The sequence below is a fragment of the Rhinatrema bivittatum genome, chromosome 4 (assembly GCF_901001135.1).
Source record: "Rhinatrema bivittatum chromosome 4, aRhiBiv1.1, whole genome shotgun sequence".
Lineage (NCBI taxonomy): Eukaryota > Metazoa > Chordata > Amphibia > Gymnophiona > Rhinatrematidae > Rhinatrema > Rhinatrema bivittatum.
The window spans coordinates 236746322-236771370 of record NC_042618.1 but is presented as its reverse complement, the minus strand read 5'-3'; the positions used below and the strand labels follow the sequence as shown (position 1 = coordinate 236771370).

General features: G+C 42.6%; 1 protein-coding gene across 2 annotated transcripts in view; it reads right to left on the bottom strand.

Annotated features, from left to right (window-relative positions):
- Positions 1–25049, bottom strand: part of KDM5A (lysine demethylase 5A) — a 331505-nt gene that overhangs the window by 65538 nt on the left and 240918 nt on the right. For both annotated transcript variants that reach the window (XM_029599940.1, XM_029599941.1), the window contains 4 exons: positions 19895–20250; positions 19511–19649; positions 6898–7077; positions 5188–5337 (listed from right to left, as the gene is read on the bottom strand). In XM_029599940.1, the coding sequence (XP_029455800.1) occupies positions 5188–5337; positions 6898–7077; positions 19511–19649; positions 19895–20250 (825 nt within the window). The remainder of the gene's footprint in view (positions 1–5187; positions 5338–6897; positions 7078–19510; positions 19650–19894; positions 20251–25049) is intronic.

Sequence of the window (25049 nt, the reverse complement as noted above, 5' to 3'; positions counted from 1 at the left end):
AAAATCTTGCCAATAAAAGGCCAGGACAGAAACACATAAAGAGGGCCTTGCAAGAGCCAACCCTGAATTAGAACTTCTAAACCCAAAGACCCCCATTCCTTCTTTCAACTAAAAAACAAGTTCACTTTGGCATTGGAAACCATCAAATCCAAGTTCACTTTGGCATTGGAAACCATCAAATCCATTACTGGCCTTACCCCTCCTGTTTACCATTATGGAAATGGCCTCCAACGACAGAGCCCACTCCCCTGGATCTAAGGAGTTCTGACTGAGAAAGTCTGCCTGCATGTTTTCTTTTTGAGAGATGTGCCCTGCGGAGAGCACTCTCACATATTTTCCTACCTAGATCATCAGCTGCTCTGCTTCTTCTGCTACCTGTGGACTTTTGGATCGTCCTTGATGATTTATGTACGTCACCGCTGTAGTCTCATCACACAGGATCCTGATCGCCTGTCTCCAAAGCAGAGAAGCGAAATGTAATAGAGCTTTCCTTATTGCCCTCGCTTTTAACTGATTGATGGACCATCTGGCCTCTTTCCAAGTTCAAGTGCCCGGAACAGCCCGATCTTGACAGTGCATGTCCCCAACCGAGAAGACTGGCATTGATCATCAATGTAATCCATGAGGGAGAGTTGAGAGCCAATCCCTGTTCCAAGTTCTTAGACACTAGTCACCACTCCAGTCTCTTCTTGGTTTGGTCCAGCAACGGAAGTCTGACAGAACAAGTCTGAGAATGAGGGGATCACCTCAAAAGCTACACCCTCTGCAAAAAGGCTCATGTAAGTTCTTGCCCAAGGGACCAACAAAGAAATAGATGCCCAAGGGCATCTATTTCTTTGTTCTTTCTTCTTTGTTGTTTCCTCACGGCTTTGTTAGATCGCCTGCCTTACTGTTTTTTGGGTCCTTGCCCAAGGGACTAAATCCAACATTGCCACCATGGACCCCAACCCCTTTAGACAGCTGAATGCTGAGGGATGTCAAGACTTGAACAACATTCTCACCTGATCCTGCAGCTTTTGAATCCTCTCTTCTGTCAGCTGCACCCAACCAGCCTTTGTGTCAAACACCCCCAGATATTTCAAGGACTGAGAAGGAGCCACATTGCTCTTGATGAAGTTGACAACCCAGCTGAAATCCTGCAACAACTGCACAACTCTGGTCATAGCTATTCTGCTGTCTTGAGCTGACTTCACTCTGATTAAGCAATCATCCAGATAAGGATGAATCAAAATTCCCTCTCAATGAAGAGCCGCTGCTATCTCTATCACCTTTGAGATGGTTTTGGAGCAGTGGCTAGATCAAATAGCAAGGCTCAAAATTGAAAGTGACCTCCTAATTCTGTAAAACAAAGATATTTCTTATCTTTCTCCTTTATTGGATTATGAAGGTAGCCTTCTGTCATATCTAAGGACATCAGGAATTCCTCTTGTCATACTGCTACCATTACAGACCTCAAGGTTTCCATTTTGAAATGAGTCACTCTCAGAGCTTTGTTGACCTGTTTGAGATTCACAATAGGAAGAAAGATTTCTTCCATCTTTGGCACTATGAAATAAATCTAATACCTTCTTTGACCTCTCTGAGAAGCTGGGACCACTTTTTGGATGGAGTGATAAGAGGATAGCATAAAAATGTCAGAAATAGGGAAGGAAGGTTCTACAACATAGCTGGTTTTTTTTACCACTTCCAGATCCCACTGAACTGATACTATTTGGGCCCATCTCCAGTAAAAGGTAGACAGCTGCCTGTCTATGAGTTCCAAAGGCTGGGCATGAGCACCTTCATTGGGAATTCCGAGACCCTGTGGCATTGGCAGAATCTCTGTCCTTGTTTTTACCCCTTTTGTTTATAGTACTGAATTGTACTATAAGGCCTAGCTAGCTGGCCATCTGAAGACCTAACAGGTCTCCCTCTCTTTGTCTCCTAGTTGACACAGACCTAGCAGTCCCCTTGGGCTTATCGTCTGGCAACTAAGGAGCCTTTGACTCCCCAAAGTTCTTCACCACAGTACCACAATAGAAGACATAGTGCTGGTCAAACCCCAAATCATACCATAGGAAGCCTTCAAAAAAATGTTGAACCGGTTCCATCTGGGTCGCATCATCCAAGACCAAGCCAATACCTTCCCAAGGAACTTTCCTGGATATGTTGCGATAAACACAGACCAGCCCTTGTACGCCAAACCAGCCACCTCAAATGCCTGCTTAAGTACTGGTTCAATCTTCCTGTCCTGAACATCCTTAAGGGAGGAACCATCTTCTACTGAGATAGTAGCCCTTATTGTGATGGTACAAATGAGTATATCCACCTTAGGAGAATGACGTTTTTCTCTTTCGTGAGTATACAGAGGATAAAGTCTAGCTAAGGTTTTTCCTCTTCCGAAATTGGCCTCTGGTTAGTTCCACTCTACTGAAATGAATTCTCTGATTGACCAATGCAGTAGAAAGGCCTTGGATGGCTTCCTTAAACCGACCCTAATAGGGTCTTCAAATGAATTAGGATCTTCTTCACCCTTCTCCTCTGCAATATTCAACATGTTTAATGATTGTGAACTTAAGGGAGCTCTTTATGAAAAATCAGAACCAGAGCAGATTAACCCTCTTCTACTGGACAGTATTCCCCTTCTGCATCATCACTGTCCTTAGGCCCTCCTAAGTCCAGAAGAGAAATGTCCAACCTTTAGAAGCCCTTCTTCTCTTATCTAGTCTTCTCCTTTTATCACTTGCTTTTGACCAACAATGGATTGCCCAAGAAGCAGCCAAAGAAGAGCAACCCCCCAGGAGCCAAACAATGCCTCATGCACAATGTTTGGTGCAGGCATTTAAAAAATTCTGCAGATAATGCTGATCAGGATTGAGCAGCAGTCGATCCTTGTCCCAAAGTGCTACTCCCAGTCATTCTCTTTGCCACCGTACCTGAATACCTGGAATGCCCAGTACCTGTATATAACCCCCAGAAAATTGCGTAGGAGACCCTGGTTCCACAAGGCTCCCCTCCCATGATTTCAAAATGGCCATTGTTCCCGTTGTGGCTGTAACTCCTCTGGCAGGAATGGCCTGACTCAACAGTTGCACTGAATCAGATTCCCTGGCAACCATCATGTCCCTTCCAATGCTCTCTCTCTCCCTCTTGCCATGAGCTCCTGCAGGGCGTTCCCATTGAGATGGCTCAACGTGTTTCACACACAGCGCAGAATAGGCTTTTCTTCCTGTGCTCCCCCTGAGATGCTATTAGGCCTCACCTCCCTTCAGTCAGCCTGCAGCGAAGAAAAGGCCTTACCTGGTCTCCTGCTCAGATGGACAAGTTCCCAGCAACAGCTTCTCAGCTTAAATGAAGTCCTTTTATTTTCTTTGCCCACTTTACTGGCCAGATAGAAGCAGGCTGACTGAAAAGACAGGAACTGGCAGAGAGAGGGGAGGAGAGAGCAAGGGAGGGCCTAGATAAGGAAGGGAAGGGAAAAAAGGAGGAGAACAGAAGGGCAACCCACCCAATTCCTTCAGAAGCCCTTTGGTGACCAGACATTGCTCCAGTGGGGGAGGGATTCTACCACTGTCACACCCCAGTAACTGCTCAACTGGGAGAGGGAGTCACAGACTGTCACCTAAGGATCCTGAGGGAGTCACAGATTATCATGCCAGGAGGAGTTGAATCCACATCTCCTTCACTGGTCTACATCTGGACTCAGACAGTACAGGATGCTTGCCTACCATTGCTGGCGATAGAGAATATATTAGCAGGCTGAGCACAGCATGGGACCCTATGTAGAATTATGTCAGCAAGCCTTTTGTTTTCTGTCTCCATCTGCTGGTTGGGGAGCGTGTGTCTGGACTAGTCTGGTTAAAAAAAAACACTCCCCAGACAATAAACAAGCATTTACTATAACACCAGAATTCCCTCACCTCACCTTATAAAGCTTTGTGATTTAGACATGGGATGAGAAGAGGTGCTGGATATGAACAAAGTGGAGATCCTGTATGCTCATCCGAGATGACAGAGTACAAATGAGGATGACAAAATCTAACCTGGATAAGGAGTGATATTCTATAAGTGATAATATTCTATGACTGGCAGTTGGGACATTCCTTATAGTGTGGACTGGAAAAACTGGGCAGACTGGATTGCCCAACAGTTTTTTCTGTCATCATCTACTAAGTTATGTCTACTTTTTAAGACAGCAAAACTCACAGTGAGCACCAAAATGCTTTGGAGGGATTCCTAAAGATCATACCCGGATAGAGTCTAACGAGACCTATGTGCGAGACCTGTGTAGGCAACAATTCAACACCCACCGACTGAACGTGGAAGGAGGTTGAAACCCCTAATGAAAGGTCCCTGGATGGACCTGAAACGCGGCTGCGTCGGTGACCTATTACAGACATCAGATAAGTCGGGATGTTGAAAGAGCTTATTCTTTAAGCCTTATTGAAAATCTTTTATGCCTATGGGGTTGATTACAATTATTAACATCATCTATCAATACCCATTCTTGGGATTATAATTTTGCCAGGACATTTACAATCGTTGCTTTATAACCCTTGGAGGAAAGTTTTTTCACCATTAGCAATAGTGAAAAATATTTTTTAAAATATACACTTAAAAGTTAGCACTTGGTGTTCATCACATATAGAAAAACATTGGACTGAGGGGGTCCGTTTATGATTATAATCTATAGTCACATTACCCCTGGTGGGGATTTATGACAATATATGAAACGTTCCTCCCTTTGTCTTAAATATTTTTTCTTAAATACATTCTTGAACACATTTAGAAGGATGTTTAAACTTTTTTACCCTAGTGTGGGATTTAGAAGGTTTAGAGTTTTTTACAAATAATTCTTCTACAAATAATTTATTACGGAGGATTTGTATGGTGGTTATACTTTTTAAGACAGTACATTGGGAAAACTAAAACAAAAAAGATTTTGCAATATTGTTGGAAGCTTTGACCATATCACCCAATGACATAAAATACTGAAAACCACCCTTCTCATTCCATTGTAAAATACAAACACCACCCCACACACACTGCCCCCCCACCTCCAATGTACATTAAAATTTTGAATGCAAGACTAACATTATAAAGGCCTGTGAACAAACAGAACTGTAAGTGCTGTGTATGAATTATGTGCTTTGATATGCATGTACTTATCACCTGTCTGATGTCAAAAGGTATGGGTCATCCTCTTACCACAGATGCTGTATCCTTAGTGTCTTCCATCCCCTCCTCCATCTCACTCAAGGTATCCAAGTCGAGATCTTTTTCCATTAACTCTTTAACTTTTTTCCGTTTATTTTTGCTGCTTCCATAAATACCTATATCACTACGAGGGCTCAACACCTAAAAGCAAAGCACAACTATGGCAAAATCGAAAGGGTATGATTTCAAACAGCACATTATTATTTATTTGTAGAAGCATCAACAGATTACAAAAATTGCCAATAAACCTTGAGATACTGAAGCATGTTTCACTGCTTTTCAGCACCATGGTCTGGACAGCTCCTGAGACAACTAGATAAAAAGTTTTGAAAAGTGCTATTAATATTTTTACATAGTTTTTATGTTTTGTTTTTAAAGCAACAGTATCACCAAGTCTCCTGATATGGGTAGCAAAGTGTATAATTTTTATATTACTATTATGACACTGCTACCAAAAAGCCACATCAACAATAACCTGGGTCTAAAAAAAAAAAAAAAAGCCACCTTTTTATTTAACACCTTAAAATCTGAGTTCTAATTCCATTCTTTTTAATGACTTATGGTATAAATGTTCCACAGTGGGGCTCTGTAGACTCACAAGTAGCTAAAGTGTCACAGCTTGTAAAACTGTTACTGTAACATTTAAATAAAAGTGCTAGGAGAGCACTTACACAAAAAGCCTAAAAAGGTGGTGAGGGGCTGAAGGGAAATATGTGGGCTTGTACCCACCTGTAAGTGGGCGCCATGCATGGAGGCCAGCTGCGACCCACTGCCAGGTGCTGCATTGGGGCTCTGGTGGCAACATGTTCCTCTCCGCTCCCCCTTCCCCCTCCTCCTCATGCTGTTTTTCCTGGTACCGCTGGCACCGCAATGAATTGGCTCCGGGGAGGGGGGAGGTGCAGTGGTTGCAGCCCTATGATGTCACGGCCGCCTTACAAGACTGGGCCTAGGGTGCAGTCATCCTCTGATTCCAGCCGGCTTTTCTTACCATCCCATCCTGGTAAACATCCTTTTAGGGCAAGTTCTCATTATTGTTAATGCACATTAAAGTGCTAGAGGCAGGTGCTTCGGTAAATACAGTTTGGGTACAAACAAGCTTACTATTCTTTGTATATATCATTAGGAAACTTCCAATGTTAGTTAGTTGCTGCCTGTTTCTTGCAAATTTTATATATATAGCACAGACAGTAGCATGTGTTAGTTTGACAAATGTACTTACTGATTAATGTCGTAACTGGGAGCGGGTGGGTACCTGCGCTGGCAGGGGATTTCGGACATGGTGCAGGTGTGCATCACGGTGCAGGTCAGCGGCAGGCTGGTAGCTTGACAACGAATAGTGGGGCATTGTTATGCCTCGGGAGGTGCAGCCCCCTTGCTTGGGGACAAGGCAGGGGGCTAGGTTAAGATGCTGCTTTACTTGGTACAGAGTAGGCGGCGGAGGCAGGGTATAGCCCACTTGGCTATTACCATCTCAGCTCAGGTACAGGTTATTTTACGGTAACATGTTGTTGAATAGAGCTGCGGCCTTTTACATCCAATTTGCATGCTCATGTCCTATTTTCCATTGCCGTGCATATGTTACATGTTGGTATTTTGTGTCATGGTTGTAGGGGTGGGGTGCAGCCAGGCCAGCGCTACTGTCGCAGCTGCTAGAGTTAGAGGAAGCTCACCTTTAACGGCAAGCAATGTAAATGGCATTACCTGTAGCAGGGTGTAACTAGAGTTCTTCTTTAGGAAAGTCCGTTCTGTGCGTTCCCTCCAGGACCGAGCTGCTGCTACTTGGGATTCTACCTGTGGCAGAGCATCAAGGCGCACAGGAATAGGACGACCTTTCACCAATAAGCTCTCCAGCTGTTCCAGGTAAGCGTAGTTGCTGCCATTCTATGTAATGATTGACAGTACTGCATTAGTATCATAAGGACTCTCTCAAGTCCACCACCACTGTTTTTATATTTTACAATGCAAGACTCAAAATGCAAATGCTTACGGTAAGTTTGCAAGCGGCAAATGTTCATATCTGGTAATTTAGAAAAGAAAAAAAAAAAAGTCACACTATCTGAATTTTTTTCATTCAGAGTTAGTAACAGGTCGGATACCTTGGGCAGGTGAAGAATGGAATTATACAAAGGAGAATTACTCTGTCAAAAATATATAGATAAAGTCTGCAGTAAGCATGTCAATCCAGTCAAAAGACTGCATAAAAACATAAGATTTACCATACTTGTTCAGACCAAAAGGTCCATTAATCCCAGTATCTGTTTTCGATAGTGGCCAATCCAGGTCACAGGTACCTGGCAGGATCCCAAAAGGTCAGTAGATTCCATGCTGCTTATACCAAGGATAAACAGTGGATTTCCCCAAGTCCACCTTAATAATGGTTTATGGACTTTTTATTGAAACCCAGCTACACTAACAGCTTTCACCACATCCTCTGGCATGAATTCCAGAGCTTAATTATATGTTAAGTAAAAAGAATAATTTCTCCAATTTGTCTTAAATGTATTACTTAGTAATTTTATTGCATGTCCCATAATCTGTGTACTCTTTGAAAGAGTAAACAACTGATTTTCATTTACCCTTCCACTCCACTTATTTTATAGACCTCTATCCTATCTCCTCTCAGCCGCCTTTTCTCCAAGCTGAAGAGCCCTAACTTCTTTAGCCTTTCCCATAGGAGAATCCTTGTATCCCCTTTATCATTTTTTGGTCACCCTTCTCTGCACCTTTTCAAATTCTGCTATATCTTATTTGAAATGCAGTGGCCAGAACTGCAAACAACACTCAAGGTGCAGTCACACCATAGAGTAATTCAGAGGCATTATGATAGGCCCTAGTTATTTCAATGAAATTAATAAATATTGAGAAAACAGGCCCTGGAACTATAATGAAAAGTACTCTCTACCAAAGTGGCTCCATTTTTAAATATGCTAAAATAAAAAGAACATTATACAAATTGAGCCTCAGGACCCAGTTAAAAGATATCTTAGTGACGAGTGAATCAGTATTACTTTTTATTTATTTTTCAAATAGTGGCTTGATTTTCAGATTCTGGATTCCAGTGCTTGCCTATAATCTTATCTGATGTTTACTGTTTTCTCCATGACAAGAGCATATTCAGCCTATGGAGAAGATAACTTTGATATTGTCAATCAAGTCATTTCTATTCAGTGAGCATTAAAGAGGGATCATCAGTCCTCTTTAATGCTAAAGGGAAAGTGGAAAACCAGAATAGAAATGTGAGTAAACAGCACAATACTACAGCTCCACTCAGAACAATTTAATAACATGGATCAGTGCCTTAGGAAGGTGACATCTGGGCTACACATATTTGGTCAAACTGAAGTCAACAAGAGAGTTTCTCTCTTTATCATCAGAGTAAAAAGGAGAAAACAGAGTTGCTTACCTGTACCATATATTTTCCAAGGACAGCAGGATGTCAGTCCTCACACATGGGTGACATCATCACATGGAGTCAGGCATGGAAAATTAATTTCAGAGTTTCCAGAAATTTTGAACATGCCCTAATGGGCATGTACAGCATGCTATACTGCCACAGATCCATGTGCGTAGCGGTATAGCCTCCTTCAAGCTATAAATTAGCTTAAACTTGGAGAAACCAGTTTAAAGGGGAGGTGGTCAGATCTTTTGTGGAATGACATCCTGCTGTCCTCAGAAAACAATTGCTACAGATAAGCAACTTTGGTTTCTCTGAGATCAAGCTGGATGGCAGTCCTCACATATGGGAAATCCCTAGCTAGATTGCCAAGGACGAAAAAGGGGAAAAAAACCTGAACCAGTGTCAATGGACAAAAACGTTTTTGGTGGTAACATGCCATTTTTTTTTTTTTTTTTTAAAGGGGGAAGCCTGGAACCAAAACATGCCCTCACAGACTCCTCAGGGGAGATTGGCTAAACCTATCATCATGTTGGCAGTCTCAGTCCAAAAAATAGTATAATATAAATGAATACATGGAGAAAACTTCATGTTGCGGCCTTGCAGAGCTCCTCCAAAGAGGCTGATCTTAGGTGGGCTAAAGAAGCTGATCTTAGGTGGGCTACAGAGGCAGTCATGACTAACATTATGAGCCTTGATGTGGGCTACCAGATTTAAGCCTTCCTGGGCATAACAGGAGAAGATACAATCCATTAGCCCATTTGATAGAGTGCATTTGGCAACGGCAATTTGAAGTTTGTTGATGTCAAAATAAACAAAAAACTCAGTGAAATTTCTAAGAATGCATGTGCAGAACCACCCTATTGTGAAAAAACTTGGTATAAGATGGATAAGTCACTAGGGCCTGGAACTCAATGACTCTGCAGGCTGAAGCGATCACCATCAAAATTATCATCTTCCAGGTCAGGTAGTTCAACTCACAAGGCTCAAAGAATGCAATCATCAGCTGAGCCTATACCACACTGAGGTCCCATGACACTGTGGGAAGCCTGATTGGAGTCTTCAAGTGAAGCAAGCCACTCATGAAACTGATAACTAAAGGCTTGTCAGAGATGGTCTAGGTGGCAGTCATAAGCACCACTTTCAGTAAGGTGAACCCTAACTATTGCAATTCATTACTGGTAGACATACTGTCAACAGCTTTATGAGCTCGCCACATCTTTCAGAACTCAGCTGCTCATTTGATTTCTGTACAAGGTAAAAGAACATATATTACTCCAGTACTGAAGGACTTGCACTGGCTGCCTGTAGAACAGCGGGTGACATTTAAAATCATCACATTTGTCCACAAAATGCTTAATGAGAGCTCATTCCCATGCATGAATTTAATGCTATGCATTTATAACCCTAGTCAAGCTTTTAGATCGTCACAAAAAGAAGCTCTGTCCCTTTGGTCCATCTCGGAGAGATCTGTGCAAGGGTATTTCTGGTGGCTGGACCAATTCTTTGGAACTCGCTGTTGGAAAGGGGTGTATCAATACTTAAGAAAATGCTGAAAGACATTTTTATTTCAGCAGGTTTTTGCAGAATAGTACTGGCTAGCTCTCAGGGTGTTATTCCGTAGGTCTGTGATTAGCTCTGGAAGTTGTAAAAAAAAGTTGTATCTATTATGATTTTTATGTTACAAATATTTTATTGTAAGAAGCCTATACATTTTCAAAGTAAATAAATAGTTAATTTTAAAACCTGACTCAAAGATGCAGAAGATAACTGAGCAGTTTTTTGTATTCATCAGAAGAAAGGATCTAGGGGCTCTCCCTTATACCAAAAGGCAAACCTCCTCCACTTCGACCCATAGTACTTGTGGAGTCTTTCCTGGAAGCCAGAAGAACACAAGTCACATTCTTAGAATGGTTCAAGGGTTGAGAACTACCTTCTAAACATTCAGGCTGAGAGCTAGGGACCAGATGTTGGGATAGCGCAATATTCCACGATCTTGAGTGATCAGAGGTGGGGAATTCCCTGATTGGGTTTCTGATGATTATCTCCCACAGGAATACAAACCAAATCTGTCTCACCAAAATGGTCCTATGAGAATCATAGTCCACTAGTCTAACAAGGTCTTTGTGATTTGAGGAATTAGAGGAAATACGTACAATATATCCTAGCCCCAATTTAGGGCAAAGGTGTTTTATGCAAGTTTGCCTTGAGTCCCCTTTCTAGCACAGAAGAGTGGGACCTTTCTGTTCAGAGAAGACAAACAGATCTACCACACGTGAGCCCCACTAGAAGAATATCTGGTTTGCTGCACCCCTATCGTTCCAGGATCTGACTTGGCTTGTCTACCAGGACATTCTCCTCGCCTGCCAGATATGCAACTCAGAGGACCATTCCCTGAGAGATGGCCCAATCCCACATATGGACAATTTCCTACCACAGGAGGTACGATCTTGTTTCTCCCTGCTTGTCAATGTACAGCATTGTCAGTTGATTGTTCATCTGGACAAGGATAATTTTGTTGGCCAACAGAAGGCCTTTAGAGCATACCAAATTGCCCTTGCACTAGAACTTTGATGAAGCTTATCCTGAACTGATCAAAGGACCTGGGTGCAGAGCCCCTCCATATGGGCTCCCAATCCCAGATTGGATGCATATGTGATAAGGATAAATTTGAACTGAAGGAACATGGAAGGATATAACCCTGCCAGATTGTAATAGATCAATCTCTAGGACAGGGAGTCCTTCAGAAGCTGAGTGATTTAGATGTTGACCCAAAGTTCTTCAGTGGCCTGAATACATGGCAACCTGAAGACCCTGGGCTCTTCTCATGTTAACATGTGCCAAGAGAGTAACATGAACTGTTGATACCTGCTGACTCATTCTTATCTTCTCCACTACATATATTAATTTGACAATACTCACCTGTGGGAGAAAGGTTCTTGCCTGAATCATATCTAGCAGTGCTCTTATAAATTCCAATTGAAATAATGGGCTTACATGGGATTTGGGTTAGTTGATAACTAGTAACTCAAAACACCCAGATAGTTATGCTCATTGATTATGTGGCACCACCTTGAAATGTGCTCTTGACCAGACAATAGTTCAGGTAGGGGGAACATATGTACCTCCAACTTTCATAAAATGTATGATGCTGACACCAGGCCTTAGGGGAGCACATACTATTGAAGGTGGTGTTCCCCTACTATAAACTTGAGGTATATTCTGTGACTTGGAAATATCTTTATGTGGGGGGTATAGGCATCCTTTAGATCTAGAGAGCATAGAAAGTCTTTTTTTTTTTTTTTGAGAAAATGAATCAAGATGCCCAGGAAAACCATCTTGAACTTTTCTCATTTTAGAAATCTGCACAACACCTTTAGGTCTAGGATGGAATGGAATACCCCTGATTTCTTTGAGATTAGGAAATTCTTGGGAGTAGAATACCCACTTTCCTGGCTTCTAACCACACTGGCTTCTAAGAGGCAGGACAGGTCCATTTGTATCAGTTTCTGATAAGGCACCAATCAAATTGAGTTTTGGTGGGCATGTTGGAGAGATATCCATTAAATAGTCTGCACCCTTTTTGTATTATGCCAAGGACCCAAGTGTCTGAAGTTAACCTGGGCCAAATGTTTATGTAAAACAGCCTACCTCCATCAGGAAAGTCATCTGGCATGGGCACTGGGATCTTGGCTATGCTCTCTTATGAACCAGTCAAAATCCTGTCCCAGGATTTGGTTGGGGCACTGGTTGTGGTTTTGAGGCCCCTCAGCTGCCAAAGGCACACATAAGGACCCTGCCGTTGACTGGACCAAGAGGGTAGAGGAAATCATCTTCTTGATTGACAGACATGCCTTCTAGTTGTTCCACTTGTGTACCTCTTAGCTGACAACAGTGGGTCTGGAGAGAGTCTGAAGTGTTGTACAGTGGTCTATCATTTGAGCCATTGCTTCCTTGACCTCATCTCCAAAGAGATTCTCTATATTGCATGGCATGTCAGTGAGTCTTTCCTGGATATCCATTTGAAGGTCTAAGGACTGTAACCAGGTGAGCTTGTGGGTGCCAGTATCCACTGCAGAGACCCTCAAAGCTGCTTTGAAAACACTGAAGGTCAATTGGACGATATTTATTCTCACATTCCATACCCTTGCCCATGTAAGGATAGTGGACACTTCTACCGCAGCATGGTTGACACAGCCTGGTAAGTAAATCTACTAGGCCCATGCTGACAGCTGGTGAATACATCCTGGACAGGGACTAGACTGAAGCTTCACCTATACCAGCCCTGTTTCCCGCAGGTTGAGCTTTTGGGTTCCAGGGACCAGAAGGACTTAGGCGAGGGTCCTACAGGGTGAAGAGAGAGAGAGCGAGCGAGAGAGAGCCAAGGCCAAGGTCTGGACAGGCTGCAGTGAGACAATTACTAGAAGCTAGCCAGAGGTCAAGGCAGGCAGCCAAAGGGGCATAGACAGAGTTTGTACCTGATGTCAGAGGCAGGCAGAAGACAAAAGGGAGATCCGGGTCCAAGGCTGAGGTCAATGGCAGGCAGCAGGCAAGATGGAGGATCCAGGTCCAAAGGTGAGGATAGTTGCAAATAGACTGAAGAAGGACCAGGATGAAGTGAATCCAGGGACAGAGCAAGCTGGACTGAGCAACAGGAACTAAAGCAGGATCAGGAACCAACATAGAAACATAACATAGAAATGAAGGCAGAAGACGACCAAATGGTCCATCCAGTCTGCACAGCAAGCTTTCACACTTTTTTTTTTTCATACTTTTCTGTTACTCTTGCACAATGCACGGCATCTGAGCAAGGAGACCTGTTGCTGAGGCAAACCTATGAAGTGCAACTGGGCTTTATATACCCAGCCGCGTGACATCATTGCTGAGCACCAGCAGCTAGGTCTCCTGCCAAGGGGGCTTCATAAGGCACCGTACCATGCGTGCACCTAGTAAATCCCAGGAAGCAGTGTTGCTGACTGTGTCATGGCGGCGTTCCTGCCTCTTTGGAGGCTGTCAGCGTCCTAAGATGAGTGCTATTAGTTGTGGGATGACCCCATGATCGGCAAACATTACAGTTCCGTCTCTAATAAGCCCCCTCCCAAGGACTCTACGAAGAGTTTGAGCCTGTAGCAGATATTCTAGATTCTTGTTCTCCGTATATATTGTGATTGGATGTCGGGCTCCTTCTAATAGATGGTGTCATTCTTCCAACGCCAGCTTAACTGCCAGGAGCTCACAATCCCCAATGGTGTAGTTTTCCCCTGTTGGGGAAAACTTTTTTTTTTTTTTTTTAATGAAAAGTATGAGCATGGAAAAAGAGTTTGTGTTCATCATGTTGAGCAAGCAGAAGAATCTACCTCAAGAACAAAAGGTTTTGATAAGTCCAGATGATGAAGGCAGGGTTCCTTGAGAAATTCTTGATGTAGATACTTTAAGACCTGAATGGCCTCTTCTTGAATCAGTGTCCTTTTTCATACGAGAGGTGAGAGGAGCCGCCAGCAAGGAATATCCAGGTATGAACTGTCTATAATAATTGGCGAAGCCCAGAAAGAGTTGTAAAGCCTTAAACCCCACAGGTTGAGGCCAGCTCAGGATGACTTTATGCTTTTCAGGATCCATACAGAACCTGTGCCAGGAAATAAGAATGGTAATTCTTGTTCAAAAATACATTTTTCTATCTTGGCATAAAGATGGTACTCTCTTGGCATAAAGACGGTACTCTCTAAGCCTCTGCAGAACCTGCTTTACGTGCTGTCGATGTTTGGCCAGGGATTGAGAGAAGGTGAGAATATCATCGAGGTACACTACCACATGAGAGTAAAGATAGCAGGAGCTAATTACACTACCATCCTGCAAAAAAGAATCAATATGCAGATGTTTTCTCATAATCATTTGAGACCATAGATGCCCCCAGGCTTCTCAGTATATTATAGAGTTGTGGCTACTACCGCCATACCTGTACCATCTGGGAAAACTCTCCATTTCCCCTTGCTTCAATGGCAAGGGGAAATGTGGAAAAGAGGATTTGCATTCAGACAACAACCAACAAGGACTGAACTACACAGTCTGGGTAAACAAATAAGCGTGGGGGTAGCTTGCTTATTGCGGTGGTTACTACACTAAATCAACTAAGCCTGATACTTCACTTTGAATGCATATACAGCTCTGCTTCAATGGCAGGGAGAAATGTGGAAAAGAGGATTTATATTCAGACAACATCCAACAAGGCATTGATCTGTGCAGTCTGGGTAAACAAGCATATGGGTAACTTGCTTGATGCGGCGGTTACTACCCTTAACCATTAAGCTTTATGCTCACCTTTGATGCAACTCCAACACATTACTCTCTGAATCAATGGCTGGGGGTGGCAGGAAATTTGAATCAAACAGTTACCAACAATGGTCCTGAACTTGGTGGTCGGTGAAACAGATAAGTATGGGAAAATAAGTGTGGGAGCTTGCTGGGCAGACTGGTTGGGCCGATTGGTCTTTTTCTGCCGTCATTTCTATGTTTTTATAAGCTGAAAAGCATCACCAAATATTCATAATGGCCATTCCCGGTGTTGAAGACAATCTTCCACTCATTGCCCTCACAGATCATTATAAGGTTATAGGCCCCATGCAGGTCAAGCTTGGTGAAAATTTGTGCTCCTCTGAAACTGTCAAATAACTCTGATATAAAGGGCAGCGGATAGCGGTTCTTCCTTGTGATAGCATTGAGGCCCCTATAATCGATGCAGGGCCTAAGAGAACCATCATTTTTCCCATAAAGCAGCAGTCTGCACCTGCTGGGGAAGATGGTCAGATGAAGCCCCTGTCTAAGTTTTCCTGAATATACTTAGACATGGCCTGTGTCTCAGGTCCTGACAAAGGGTAAACACATCCTCTTGGGGGCATCTTCCCAGGTAAAAGATCAATCAGACAATCATAGGACCGATGAGAAGGCAATGTCTCAGCCTGCTATTTACTGAAAACATCCAAGAAGAATGCATTTTGAGGCGGCAAACCTGGAATGTCTGGAGAAGCCGCCCGAGCTATGGTAACTGCTGACAAGACAGGAGATAGGCAATTTTGTGAGTAAGATGCGCTCCAGACAGTGATTTGCAGTGTGTTCCAATCTATAACTGGCTGGTGAAGGCAAAGCCAGGCAAACCCAAGGATAATGGGATTAACTGCCTTGGGCAACATATAAAAGTGATACATTCATTGTGAAGAAGGCCTGTCTGCATCTTAAGTGTGGGAGTAACCAATGTCAGGTGACCAGGCAGGGGGTCTCCATAAATGGAAGAGATTGTGAGGGCTTTAGTCAACATGGTAATGGGCAGATTATGTTTTCATACAAGTGCCTCTTCAATAAAGTTTTCTCCTTCCTAAGAAGACCTCTGTAAATATCATGGTTTCTCTGAAGGTGAGACATACAGGAACCACCAGTTGTGGAGAGGAAAGAGTCCAGCCTAGGGTTGCTTCTTCAACCAACCCTAGGAGTACGAGTTTCCTGACTTCTCGGGACAACAATTAGCAATATACCGCTGTCCGGCACAGTATAGACAGAGGGTCAGTTGTCTTCGCCTAAGTTTTTCTTCCTCAGGACTCAGAGCAACCCAGCTGCATGGGTTCCTCTGCTGGGACGGTCTGCCCCAGGCTGGGCAAGGAAGACATGAAATGCTGGGACTGAGGCACCAGACAGATAGGAAGGCAAGACACCGTTTACTCATGTCCACTCTTGGAACCTAAGGTCCACCCTGAAAGATAGGGCTATCAGGTCCTCTAGCACTGAAGGGATATCCCGGCCTGCTAGCTCAGTATTGAATTGCCCCCAACAATCCTTGACAAAAAATGGCCATCTGGCTATCTTCTCCCCAGTCTAGCTCTTGTAAGAAGAGATTCAAGTTCTGAAAAATCGGATCTTCACTCTCCCACAGCAGGGAGGCCAGGGGCAAGAGCAGATCCACCCAAGAAAGACAATATGTACATCACCTTTGAGCAACCAGTGGGAAAGAAAACCGCCTGAAACTTGAAGTGCATTCTACACTGGTTTATAAAGCTCCTACACTCCTTGGCATTCCCCAGATATCTGGATGGTGGTAGAAGCTGCAGCAAAGGGCAAGCATGCTTGGGTAAAGGCAAAGCTGCAGGAATGGGAACTGAGCCAGTGACGGCAGCTGTACCTGCATAGAGTCCATTTGGAACTGCCATCCTCTCAAGTAGACCAGTCACTTGGCTCAGCATGTCCTGTTGTTGGATATGCTGAGCTAGACTGGGTATGGCCTGAAACGAGGACAAGTCCTTGTGCTGAGGTGTGGTTGATGCAGCCTAGTTGGTGAACCTACTAGGCCCTATGCCAGCAAGTGGCGAATGCACCCTGGACAGTGACTTGACTGAAGCTTCACCTATACCAGCCCCATTCCCTGGTTCCAGAGGCCAACAGGACTTAGGCAAGAGTCCCGCAGGTTGTATAGAGAGAGAAAGATCGGAAGAAGTCCAAGGTCTGGACAGGCTAAATTGAGACAATTACTAGGAGCTAGCCAGAGGTCAAGGCAGGCGGTCAACGGGGTGTAGGCAGTTTGTAGCTGAGATGAGAGGCAGGCAAGCAGGCAAGAGAAAGATCTGGGTCCAAAGATGAGGTCAGTGGCAAGCAAGAGGGAGATCCTGGTCCAAGGCTCAGATCAGTGGCAAACAAACTAAAGAAGGGAGAGAGCAGGCTGGACTGAGCAATGCAGGACAGGCAGGCTGGACAAAGGCTGGTCAGACTGGGCAAGGCAGACAGGAACCAAAGAAGGATCAAAAACCAATGCAGGAGCAACATGCACTGCATCCGAGCAGGGAGACCTGTTGAGGCTATCCTGTGGAGCGCAACTGAGCATTTAATACCCAGCCGCGTGATGTCATCTCTGATAGCCAGCAGCCCGGTCTCCCATCACAGGGACTCCCATAAAGCACCTTGCCATATGTGAGTACACATAAGGGAGCCATTGGCATCCTGGGGTGAGTGCTACCGGTCATGGAATGACCCTGTGACAGGCAAACATTACAGTCCACCAGTGCTTCAAAGTCATTATGCTGCTTCTGATGAAGATGATGATCTGCTCCCCCTTTTAAGGCTCTTCAGAATGTCCTTCATATACTGGCTCATGCTAATTTTTTATTTTAATTTATTTAAGTTTTTTTTATATACCAACATTCAGGACGATAGTCCCATCATGCTGGTTCACAAGAAACAGGGGTGCAATAATAATAAAACTTTACAATTTGAACAATAGTGCAGAAAAAGCAGTTACATATAACAAGGAAATCAATAACTTGGAGTGAGAAGGAAAATGAAGATCAGATAATTATATATAAGTATAGATAGCATTGAATAATAGCTAATAGCTAATAGAACGCTATGTGGGCACTGAACATAGCTCATTGAAAATCTTCCAATCAAGTGAGTCCAGGGTACAAGAATCCTTCCCTGGCTTCTAGACCTCTTCTTGTCAGAAGATTCAACCACCAATGACTGATGCAGCAGCTGTTGCTTCTCAAATTCTGGAACCTTCTAAGCACAAAATATATATATCTTATTGTTCATTGGAGCCAGAGAGATGGAGTTCTCCCACATCCTCATCTGCACCTCCTGAAGGATCTCATGGATGAAGAAGCCACTGGCTGCCTTCTCCTTTAGAAACATCGGACGAAAAATCAACACAGTGAAATCAAATAACTTGATGTCTAAAAATAAAAGTGTAACTGGTGCCACCTCGATGTACTAATGCCGGTGGCACAAGCGACCACCAAAAATAAAGAAAATTTAGAACCAACACCCCCCCCCCCCCAAAAAAATAAAAATAAAGCATAGCTAGGTGACTAAAGGGAGACAAAAGACCGTGGTGCCCTGCAAAGGAAGATTCAAGAAGCAAGACTGTTTCCTAACAGCGGGAGACAAAAAAAAACTGTGACCTGTGGGCTCCGTGGAAAAGATAAGACTGAGCCACTGTGTGGAAATATGGCAAATAAGGATGCCACCCATGCCCAGAAGGGCAGTCTCATAATTTCTAGAAAATCTGAAATCAAATTTCCATACCAAGCTCCATCTGATGTCATCACTCATGCATGAGGACTATCATTCTACTTGTCCTTGGAGAAAAATGGTTTTGCAAGTCATTTTATTAGTGGTCTATCCTTGTCAAAGTAACCATTTTCCTATTTGCAATGCCTCCCATGTGTTCCAGTAGCAATATAATATCAATTTAGTACTCATTTTGCAAAAAAAATAAAAAATAAAAAAGCCTTACTGTAATATCAGCATTGCACAATGCTTCTACTCGCACCCCAAACCAGGGCATTTATATACAGTGATTGACTTTTCCTTCAAAATACCAGTAATTTTTACCCAAATGGAGCTGGTCTACTGAGTAAAACTTATCGATCTCCAAACTAAACATTGGGGTAGATATTCAAAAGCCATTTAGATGGATAACTGAAAAGTTATCCATCTAAATGGCTTAGCCGCAATATTTAGTAGCTTATCTGGCTACAATTTAGCCAGATATGTTGGGGCATTTCTGGAGCAGGTGGTAAGCATTCCAGGGAGGAGCGGATTTAGCCGGTGTTCAGATATTTGGAGTTAGCTGGTGAACCTAACCGGCTAACTCTGGCTGCGCTGCAGGTAGGTCTAAAGTTAGCCAGATATACCTATCTGGCTAACTTTTAAGATAGCTGGGTATATTCAGCAGTGCTTCCACAGTGCTGAGTATCCTGGTTAAGATAGCCAGATAGGTGTATCCAGCTAACTTATCTAGCCACTCAGTGGCTGAATATGGAACCTCCATTATATTTAGTAAAGCCAAAAAACCCTTCTGATCCTGTGCCATTGACAGGGTGGACAGTTCCCAAATATCATGGCATACATCCTAAGGAGAAAACTGGAAATACTCCTTACTTGAATTGCCTCCATCTTAGCAGTCCATTCTCGAGCTTGCTGTAGCGCTTCCTTCAGAGCCAGTACATTAGGCAAATAGGCCGGTATGTTCCTGGACTCATTCACAATACTCTCAAGGCTTGTCATGCTGTGTCGTGGCCTTAGAAGATAAAAATAAAATTACAACTTTATTCGCCTTTTCTGTACATCCAAGGAGATCTAATTAATTACAGCAACACAGAAAATACTAAAAAACTTTGTTGGCATCAAACGGTTTTGAAAAAGGCAACTTAACATAGTCCTAACATTATGAGTGCTTATTCAGAAACTTTCTGAAGTTACGCTCCAAGCATGCCATTAAGAAAAAGAAAAGACAATACAGGAGAGGTACAGAGAGACCTTCACCTTGCTTGTAGACAGACTTTAGCTTTTTCTTCCCATCTCTCAGAGACAGTAAGAAGCTCCTGCAGATCTGCCATGGCCTTCTCTACAGCATGGTGTGGTGCCAAGCCCACACCAGAATCAATTAGCTTCTTCATCACATCCAGGGTAACCCTCTGAGGATCTGAGAGTGTGAGCCGGACCTCATCCAACCAGCGAGCCTGCAACAGTTCTTGTTTAAGCCGAGGCAGCTCTGGGAGTTCTACATAGAGGCCACTTCCCATGTCAATCAGAGCCTGTAATTTGGAGGAGTCTGGAGTTTCATCCATCACAGCTTCCTGTGCACGCTCATGAAACTCTTCCACATCATCCAGCAAATTCTGAAATTTAAAAGACAGCAATCAGATTCTTACAAGATCATCCAGCAGGGAAAACATAAAAAGGCAAAAACTATTCGGGCAGCTACGGCTTTTTTTTTTTTTTTTTACTGCTCAGTTTATCTGCACAGAGCTTAGAAACAATAAAATTAAACTCTGGCAATTTACAAGAAACCATTTTGTGACAAATATAGCAAAAATAGCGCTTGCAATTTAAAAAAAAAAAAAAAAAGGGACATGGTTAGGCTAATTTTCCTGGTACCACATCGCATAGGTATTTTACCGCAATGTTTATTTCACATCACAAGCCGAGAAGACCATCACCCGCTGCTTTACTGACTGGACAGGCTTTTAGCATTTTGGGCTGAGAACGAGAGAGACTCTGAGGCTCACCAAAAAGTTAACTTTTTATACCACTGTAAAAAGGGGGCACTAATAACTAGGGAGTGAGATTTGTGGGATGAGTTGGGTTTTGGGGGACAGTTTTACATGCATAGTTCATGTAAAATGACTAGCTGCAATCAAGCTAGGTAGAAAGAACATGAAACAAATCTACTCTTTTCACCTCTCATCACTCCAAATCACATTAAATCTTCACTGATGGTAACTGTGCTGTTCGTATGTATAACTGTGCAGAAACCTCACTCCGAGTTACTAGTGTCCCCACTTACAGTGGTATAAAAAGTTCAGATATAAGTGAGCCTCCACAGAATCTCTCTCTCTCTCTCTCTCTTCCCGAACTGCAATTCGTGATAAAATGTTATCGGCTGGTAACGCACAGCTAACGCAGGAACAACACAAAGGAAAAAGGTGTAGTTATTTCCAGCATTAAAACCTGCATTGCTGTGCGTTACTCTATCGTACGCCATGCTAACTGACCCTCATTTCCATTTACTTCGCCCAAATCCTCCCAAACCCCTCTTTGATTCTCATCTACTCTTGCCAATCAAAGTTTTTGATATGTAATTATTGTCCCAATAAAGAATAATTTTTTTTTCACACTAAGAATTAATTAGGAATTTACATCAAGACAATTCACCTTGATTTTAGTAATTGACTGATTTTAGTCCTATTACAGGTCATTGGCAAGCTAACATAAAACTCAACTATGCTTGATTAAGTATAACCACTCCCTTAAACAGCTTTCAATAACTTTGACAGTTCAAAAACATTAAGATGCAGAGAGATCCAGCAGTGAGATGCAGGCTATTCAGCCTATTGCACTAGGTGCCACAGGGATGATTATGTACCTTTTGGTGAGAGGTTGTATATATGTGCACCAGGTGCAAAGAGCTTCTAGTGGCAGATCCAGATTAGTTGAGGCAGAGAGGTATACGTTTTTAGGTACATACTCTGTCCCAATTCTAATTTGGCAGCGCAGGTACTGCTTTGGAGGAGCAAGATCACCTGGAAGAAGACCATCACCTTGGTGTGGATAGAAGTGATCCTATAACTAGGACCTATCAGGTGATGGCTTACCCTCTTGCACCAAGGATGTAACTCCAGAGGTGTTTGCCCAGGCAGGAAGGACTGATCAAATGTCCCTGCCACTGTAAGTGGTAAATCAATGATTAAATGAAGGAGGCCCCTAGGCTCATTAAGGACAGTGCCTTTGCTGATTCCTGGGCTTTTGTGTGACACTTTGCCTGCTGCTTTGCCTACCTACATGACACACATTATTTCTGAGGGTACCTGAAAGAAAGAATCCTGATCAGCTGTTTTACAGCAATTGTGGACTGACCATGCACTGATTCTATTTCAGTTGGGCAATAATACAGTAGATAATTATAGTGGACATCAGAAGGACAAAAAGGTTAGATCCTTCTATGAATTAAATGATTTTAAAAAAGGAAATATTTGTCATTTTTTAAATATAATATTGGAATGCTTACTGTGAGATGAATTGGTGGATGAATGGCATGGCTCCTTGTCCAACATTTATAATAGGCTAGCGCCAGAAAAAGAAAGATAGAGCTTGGATTTAAGTGTAAAAAAGTGAATGGTATTCACATGATTTCATAATGTTCCAAAGAAGTTTAAGAAAAAGAGGAGAGATGATGGAGGAAACAGGAGATAAGGATTCCAGCAATATTTATCTTTATTGAAAGACTAAAAGAATCAATGTCAGGATGCAAAAGGAGTCTGTTATAGAAAAAATTGAAAATTCTCTAAATCTTCCATTAGAGCTCTTCTCTGTTGTAAAGAGAATTCTTGCTAAGCCAAAGGATCATAATCAGTCTCCCCCTAGTTGTGATTTAGCAGTGCAGTTTATCACAGAAAAAAATTCAAGTTCAACTACATACATATGGTGTGCGACATGAAATGTTAGACGTAGGGGAACTGAAGAGGGACAAATACTGTAAATTTAGGAGGATTTTCTCTGGTAGATTTAACACTGATGATTTGTAAGTTAAGGTCTACCTATTCCATTTTAGACCTTTGCCCATATGCTGTTATAAGCAGATTGAAAGACAGTACCTATAGTATTATTCAGTTGGTATTTAATAGGTCACTATTAGAAGGAAGTGTGCCAGCTTAGTTTAAGTTAGCAACTAATTGGCTGGCTTATAAACATCAGGCTTTACTATTGGATATAGTGTCAAATTTTAAAGCTATATCAATTCTTCTGACACTTGGGAAAATTCTTGAGAAATGTATTCTTCTACAATTAAATGCATTTTTGAAGGAACATAAAGCATTGGACCCACAAGTTTGGATTTAGGAAAAATTAAAGAACTGAGTCGCTGTAGCTTTCTTTGCTGGATTTTTTGAATTGCAAACTACTACATGGAAGGTCAGGTCCACTAGCTCAATTAGATACCTCTGCAGTGTTTGACATGGTAAACCATGACAGACATATTTCACCTTATGCAGCTGGATGTGGGAGTGAGTAGTCCTTTCCTGGTTTAAATCATTTTTATCTGACAGGAGACATAGTGTACATAGGTGGAAACTGTTTTGAATAGCGGAATATTTCATCAGGAATTCCACAGGATTCTTCCTTATGCCCTGTTTTATTTAATATTTATTTGTAGCCTTACGGGTCGATTTTAAAAAAGTGTTGCTCGCATAAAAATGGCCACATATATGCTTTGCGGGCCTCGTGAGAGCAACATGTTTTTTAAGAAGCCGCGAAGTATGCAAATACATACTCGTGCATACTTCATGAAGAATGGGGTGGAATAGGGGCGGGACATGAACGCTCCGGGGTGGGGCCAAGACTTACGCATGTAAGTCCGCATTTTAAAAAAAGCTGACCATGGTGCGTGTCGGTTTATCATCTGTTAACTTTATTTCTAGTCCTTATGAGGAGAAAGTCTGGAGATCTTGAGTTTCAGAGTATTCAGCATAGCATGAGGGTTTGGGGTCAAGAGGGGGGCTTGCAGGATGAAGAACGAGAGGGGTCTTGAAGACCTCAAAATGAACTGGGCAAACTGGTGGACTACTTGAATAAATTGGTTTTTCCCTCATACGAGCATGTCTTAAAATCCTCCTGCATAGGCACGTAACAGCCACTAAAGCCCTAGCTGAAATATGCATGGGAGGGGTACTTTAAATGATACGTGCATACTTGTGAGTGCAATTTAAAATTGCAGCATCTCTCCATTCGCTTGCTAATACATGCGTTTATGGGCAAACGTGCTTTCTTTTTAAAATTAATGTTTGCATATACTTTTTAAATACAGTTGGTTTAAAACCTTTTATCTTCATTGACATTCTTTTTTTTTTTTATCCCAGGTGAAAGGAATGTTTTTTTCCCTGTATCATTATTTAAGTACTCTATGAGGGCAATTAATATGTGGTTATTGGATAATGATCTAGTATTAAATGTGACTAAAACCTTTCTTTTGTGGGTAAGAAAAACTCCACCACAGGAACCATTAGCAACTTTAAATTATGAAGCTACCCACATTCAGATAATCTCAGAGGCTACAAACTTGGGTCTCATACTTTTAGGCCACAAACAAAACAACTGGTCTACAGCCAAAATGCTTCCGAAATGAATGTAGTCAAACTGATGCTTAAAATTGTTGGTTTTAGTTTTCAAGATAAGATTACTGAGTCAATATATATACAACTTTAGGCTTGGAAATTATGAAGGATAAGTGCGTTAAGAAGGGAAAGGCTGATGTTACCCTGCAGGGTGAGTTGGGAGAAGAGAAGAGATTTTCTGGGGCTCCTGTGAGGACTAAGGCAGCTTAATGTAATCTCAAATGGATTCCTGCCGCCATAAAAACCTGCTGCTCTGCAGTGTGCCAAAGTTGCGTTCCTAAGGGGCACACAGCTTAGGGAAATTCTTCTGCTTACAGTATCCTCTGTTTCTTAGCCCATAATTTGGTAATGGGCAAGAAAAGGAAGGCCAATGTTCGTGCCTTTCCCTCCAGGCCTTTAGTGCCAGCCTCTCTTGCCTAACCAACTCTTGAGGCCTTTCAATTTCAACAGCAAGTTTCAGCAGTCATAAGCTTGGAGCTGCTAGCTCTGGTCTCACATCATCATCTGTGTCCTCGACTCCTGGGGGCTCTTCTTCATTGCAAGATAATGCCTTAGTATTTATTGGGCCTGGACTGGTTTTCACACAGTCTGAGATGTCTATGCCTCTTCCTGGCCCTGGTGGGGAGTCTCCAGCAATGAGATTGTTACATCGTCTCCTCTAAGACATCATGTAACTGAACTAGTTACACAACCTGCAGTGATATCACTAGATTCACTGTGGACATTGATAACTACCCTGCAGAGATCTATTTCTATACAAATTGAAATTACTGATAATTCTCTTGAAATCTTGTCCTTAAAAGTTACTG